At 35.4% G+C, this 559-nt stretch overlaps 1 protein-coding gene across 1 annotated transcript in view; it reads right to left on the bottom strand.

Annotated features, from left to right (window-relative positions):
* LOC119588271 (glycine-rich cell wall structural protein-like) overlaps nt 1-559 on the bottom strand; it is a 10,865-nt gene that overhangs the window by 7,037 nt on the left and 3,269 nt on the right. Inside the window, exon 2 of the mRNA XM_037936966.1 lies at nt 105-285. Within this exon, the coding sequence (XP_037792894.1) occupies nt 105-285 (181 nt within the window). The remainder of the gene's footprint in view (nt 1-104; nt 286-559) is intronic.

The following is a 559-nucleotide window of genomic DNA, read 5'->3' as shown; positions in this document are numbered from 1 at the left end:
TCCTGTAATGGCATTGAGAAACGAATCACTACAGCGATTCCAGACTGCAATATAACCTGCAACATGCAAAGATATCTGGTATCATGTTATCATTGCAATTCTACAGAAGATGTTCCCCAGAATGAAAACAACATGAGTCAGGAAGTTTTGCCATGTGGAGAGGTCTACCCGGAACCAGGAACCATCTTCATATAATTTGTTAAGGAACGAGTATGATGTTCCATGGAAATAACATACTCGCATACCACGAAACATAATACTCGAATATCCAGTAAAGCGACTAAGCTGAAGGTATGATTCCTCAATATTATTTGACTAGATATTTCCTGTTGTATACCAGTGGCTGTAATGGATTAACAGGTTGTGATTTTCGTTAGAAATTCTATATGGCTGTTTTAATCTAATACTCAAGTTATTTGAATAAGTACATGACTCCCATTCTTATGATGTTTGTTTCGGGAATGACAGACGAATAATTTATGGCTGATTAAGAAGGAAGGAATATCGGAACAAAATTAGATAAAGTACAAAGGAATGATGAAAACAAATAAATTGACAA

Source organism: Penaeus monodon, chromosome 23, assembly GCF_015228065.2.
Source record: "Penaeus monodon isolate SGIC_2016 chromosome 23, NSTDA_Pmon_1, whole genome shotgun sequence".
Lineage (NCBI taxonomy): Eukaryota > Metazoa > Arthropoda > Malacostraca > Decapoda > Penaeidae > Penaeus > Penaeus monodon.
Note: the sequence above shows the minus strand (reverse complement) of the source record. Positions and strands in the feature narration are given on the sequence as shown.